The sequence below is a fragment of the Bidens hawaiensis genome, unplaced genomic scaffold, assembly GCF_021521415.1.
Source record: "Bidens hawaiensis isolate Kalapana, Puna unplaced genomic scaffold, B.hawaiensis_p1.1 tig00041171_1, whole genome shotgun sequence".
Lineage (NCBI taxonomy): Eukaryota > Viridiplantae > Streptophyta > Magnoliopsida > Asterales > Asteraceae > Bidens > Bidens hawaiensis.
In genome coordinates, this window is record NW_027497285.1 from 137406 (window position 1) to 142054 (window position 4649).

Below are 4649 nucleotides of genomic sequence, written 5' to 3' on the forward strand. Positions count from 1 at the left end.
CTGCTGCATCCGTTACCCAATCGCCTACCACCTACACTAACGTGGCCTGTATCTCACCGATACGTGTCACCTCCTCATACCTTCACCGTCGTCATGGCAGGACATGTGCCTTCTTATTATGCCTACCGACTACTTCCACCTCCTTCATCAATTACTACTTTATCATCATCTTCTTTCAACTTATTATTATTATTATGGATGACCGCATGGTGAAGATTGAGTTGGAAGCTGCCGAGGCTTTGGCTGGATTAGCCAAAACTGCTTCTCGTGGTAGTGAGTCCAACGATCGGAACTCGTCTTCCGCCAATTCTTACAAGGTACTTCGCTAATTCCATGTTAACAATATCTATGAAATTTACGGTTGATGTTTTTCTATTTGCAATTTGGATGTTATATATAAGTGAAAAGTAGGAAGATTTAATATGTACGTGATTTAATGGTTATAGACATATTTGAGGTTCGTTAAATAAAGGTAGAATAATTTATTATATATATAATGCTAGTACTCTTAATACTTTATTAGGTCACTATCAGCATAGATTCAGTTTGGATGTCAGTGTTCTGGTTACAAGAGCAATTTAATTGTAAAGTGTTGTGGTTACATGATTTTAAGTGCTTAGGATTTAGATTTCAAATTTGTTTCCTTAGCCCTAATAATAAGTTTATCAAACCAACTTAAATATTTTATTCACGGTGAGTGGTTATATATACTACAGGAAAGACCAAGATCGAGGCATAACAATAGGCCAAGATCAAGCAAAATAAATATAAGTAATTAGCATGATAAGTTACATATTTCAAATTATATACTAGTCTAATATAACAAACGGGTGAATCATTAACCAACTTGTTAATTTTCTTGTTAACGTGCAGGTGGCGACTAATTTGATGGCAAAGAAGAGAGAAAACCCGGGCGTCTCGACTGCAAAGTCGGTCAAAGATGAACACAACACTGACCTTAGACTGAATCCTGTTTTTCCCACGAATTCTGTGACTAGTGGGCGAAAATCTAGACAAAACTTAACAGAGGTATTGAAAACATATCACATATGTTGTTAAAAGTTGTCGTTCTGTATCTGATTCGTAAGGTTATGCTGATGTTAAACTTAACAGGCTGAAATTGAAGCCCGTAAAATACGCAGGGTGCTAGCAAACCGGGAGTCGGCTAGACAAACAATCCGTAGGAGACAGGTATGATGCATTTTGACTTGTGTTGGTCAAATGTTGAGATATTAAGACAAAAGTGGTTAACTGAGGTTTTGTGATCAATTTGAAGGCGGTTTTTGAGGAGCTAACAAGAAAGGCGGTCGATCTATCTTGGGAGAATGAGAATTTGAAAAAGGTTTGGATTGATTTATCTTTTCTCTGTAAATAATATTCTGCTTGCGTTTATGTTTATGATTTATATACAAAATACCAGTTAAACCGAATATGGTTTGTTTCTTTGAATAGGAAAAGGAAACAGTTTCAAAACATTTTGATTCTTTGAAGGCAAAGAACGAATGTTTGAAAACGCAGGTGAGAATGTAATTAGTTTACGTAACCCTTTAATTGTTTACAACCACTCATTCAATCTGATAATCTCTATAGATGAAGGTAATGACTAACGAAGCCAAGGAAACCCGAGAAGAGTGCATCACCACAAACGAACCGAGCATATCCGCGTCATCTACGAACTCCCCTTTTTACAATTGTGTCCAACCGTCTTTTGTGCCACTCGTATGGCCAAATTTGGTCCAGTTACAGTGTGGCCCGCCAGCTCGAATAGTTTTACCATCTCATATCCCAATCTCACCATCCCACACCAGTAAGCCCGTTTCGTCATCTTGTGAAGCGAGTTCCATGGCAGTCAACGGGTCAGTCAACGGACTGGGTTCGGGGACTCCGCTATATTTACTCCCGTACCCTTGGCTTTTTACTCTACCGCAAAATAACAATGAGAACCATCACCACCGTGTTAATTCTTTTAATCTAAACGATAAGCCAAAAGAGTCATGTGAATGCCAACAACTTTTCCCTGTTAGCGATGGCTTCCCTCCAGATGGCGGTGCTCGGCCAACAACAAACCTTGTGAGTTGTGAAGAACTACTTATTGAACATGATGATACTAATAAAGTTGGTGATAGCAAACAGGTTGTAGGAGAAATTCACAAAGTTCCAGTTGTGTGCTCAGGTAAGAGATTAGGCAACATGGTGGCTGCAGCTGAGGCCCGGAGGCGAAGAAAACAGGTCACGAGGCTAAAGAACCATGCTCATTGCCGCCAACTAAGGACGCATTGAAGAAACTTGAATTAAGAAAAAGCGAAGGCGAGTGAATGCAGTCTTTTTTAACCACTTTTTTACGCGGTGTTGCGGGTGACTAGTGGTTTTGTTGGTTGTCATGCTATTATGTACATATATATATATATATATATATATATATATATATATCTAGTATAGGAGAAAGTGGACTAATGGTATAGAGTCTTGATCCATAAGTGCTAGTTTACAAAGGTTTAATAAGCAGGTTGTGGTTCAGTGTTCAATGTTCATCCCTTAACATGAGCATCTGGTGTCTGTATGCGTGGTCGTCGTCCTTGAACGTTATCTACAAAATTTCGAAGGTTTCTTATTTTATACAGGTCACATATCTCACAAAGGTAGACAGTATTCATAAGGCAGGATAATGTGTATTACCACATTATAAATATAAAGCTTTGTAAGGTAGGATTATGAATTCATGATTACAGAGCCTTGGTGAACTAAGGTAGTGTAAGAACAAAAAATAGATAATGCAGCAAGTGGCAGTAAGTAATGCTTTAGAAGGGAGTGAAAATGTCAAGTTCAGTGAACTTAAAATGGTTTTAGTTTTAAAATAAAGTATCTTCTGAAAACTTAACTATTTTATTTCAAAATTTTAAAGAAAATGTGATGTTATGTAATAATAATTAGTGGATCAAATACAAATAGATTTTAATTGATGTGTAAGAAGTGTTGGGGTAAAGATTTCGAGTTTTTAACAGTTGTAAAAACCTTGATGATATGCAATTATTTTAAGTGAAGAGAAGAAGATTAATCCAAATGGACCAAGATAAGCTAGATAAACAAATAATAGAATTGTAGGAAACCGTTCATAAGTGGAAACTTTATTAACAATAATTCATATTACAATACAAGTACACGAAACAAAATTACAATACGGAAACTAGATTATAAAAAGATGAGAGAAAAAGCAATACGAGTAACAAGGAGACTGAGTCACATGTAAAATACGTTTTCTTTAAAACAGATTTTCGGACATCCAGATGAACCCGTCTGTTTACCAGGGTACAACAGCCTAAGCAGATTGTGCTGCCGGGATTAGTCTAGCACCTGTATTATACCTGAAACAAGAGCGCGTAAGATCGAAAAGTTGGGAAATACTTTTGGTTGTGTGTGAGATTGCATGAATAATTTTTTTCTCTCCCAAAAAAAATATTCCTCTACCTAAAAAAAATGACCCAAGACCTATGATAGTATATATACATGATCCATGTCTCAACCAAAAGTCTTAAGTTAATACACCATTAACTCTAAGAGTTAAGTTGAATTTGAATGCAATACTTATGAGACTTTAATAATTCAATTAATTCTTTCAATTTATTGATTTCTCACTCATATAATTACATTTAGTAATAATATATACTACGATAATTATTATACAATAATTATATTGCAAGAATTATTATTTTTGTACTAAATTTCCAACAAGAATTAAGATATTATTAGCAGTTTTGAGAAGTAAATAATCCAAACAAGATTGGAAAATTGGTACACAAGGGTATGTAAGTATGTGTTGGATAAATATTGGAATCGTGGTTTGAGACAAGAATGGAATATTTAACACACTGATATTGTAACACCCCAGCCCGGGTTAGGGCTGACGTGTCACTCGATACGGTAATTATAGACATTAAAAACGTTTTCATAAAGTCTTAACCCTAATTTTAAAAACGCACAACGGTCCAAAACATCCAAATTAAAGTGCTTGACAAAACGACAATAAAATAAAGTTGTTTCACTCAAAAGATCTTTTATTAAGTTACCTCATTTTTCAACGTCTAGCCCTTTTCTTTTACTCTCTATCACATATTTCCCTGGTTCCCTTGACTACCTGAAACAAATAAAAGAACACACAAAAGAAAGAAACACGGCTGAGCCAAAAAATTGCCCAGGTAACGAAGGAAACAATAGTAGTAACAATAACAATGAAGAAAAATATGATACGATGAACGATTATAAAAGAGAAATTAACAAAGTATGCGAGCCGGGGTAACAGTAACAATACGCTGAACGATTAGTTATGAGCCAGTATAATAACAATCTATCAATGGAAACACCCATGTGACCCAGTAACAGTAACAGTAACAGTATGCACATAGCTACAGACTAATGCACCATAATTTAAGTGAAATAGGAATGTGGGCACACACACCTAACCATCTCACTCTAGTAACAATTTGCCTAGGATCGATCCATACGCCTCTCAATAATCAGTAAATCAATAAGTGCTCTCGTCGCACAATAATATAGAGACGCTGTGGACTAATTGCTCCGCCACAGGTAGAGCACATCAAAGGTGCCTCGATTGACGCCCTATGTCCCCATAGGTGGATAAATGCTCGGGTATT

At 36.1% G+C, this 4649-nt stretch overlaps 1 protein-coding gene across 1 annotated transcript; it reads left to right on the forward strand.

The window, feature by feature from the left end:
• Positions 1-206: 206 nt before the first annotated feature.
• LOC143592739 (uncharacterized) lies at positions 207-2280 on the forward strand. The gene is made up of 5 exons (XM_077072583.1): positions 207-317; positions 874-1029; positions 1114-1191; positions 1277-1342; positions 1747-2280. Exons 1-5 carry the CDS (start codon positions 207-209, stop codon positions 2278-2280), a joined length of 945 nt encoding a protein of 314 aa, XP_076928698.1.
• The last annotated feature ends 2369 nt before the right edge of the window (positions 2281-4649 follow it).

Bases quoted from the DNA above. Each gene is read 5' to 3' on its own strand.
- LOC143592739 (XM_077072583.1), top strand. From the start codon at position 207: ATGGTGAAGATTGAGTTGGAAGCTGCCGAGGCTTTGGCTGGATTAGCC. The intron at 318-873 runs GTACTTCGCTAA...GTTAACGTGCAG, and splicing joins CTTCCGCCAATTCTTACAAG to GTGGCGACTAATTTGATGGC. The intron at 1,343-1,746 runs GTTTGGATTGAT...GTCCAGTTACAG, and splicing joins AGAATGAGAATTTGAAAAAG to TGTGGCCCGCCAGCTCGAAT.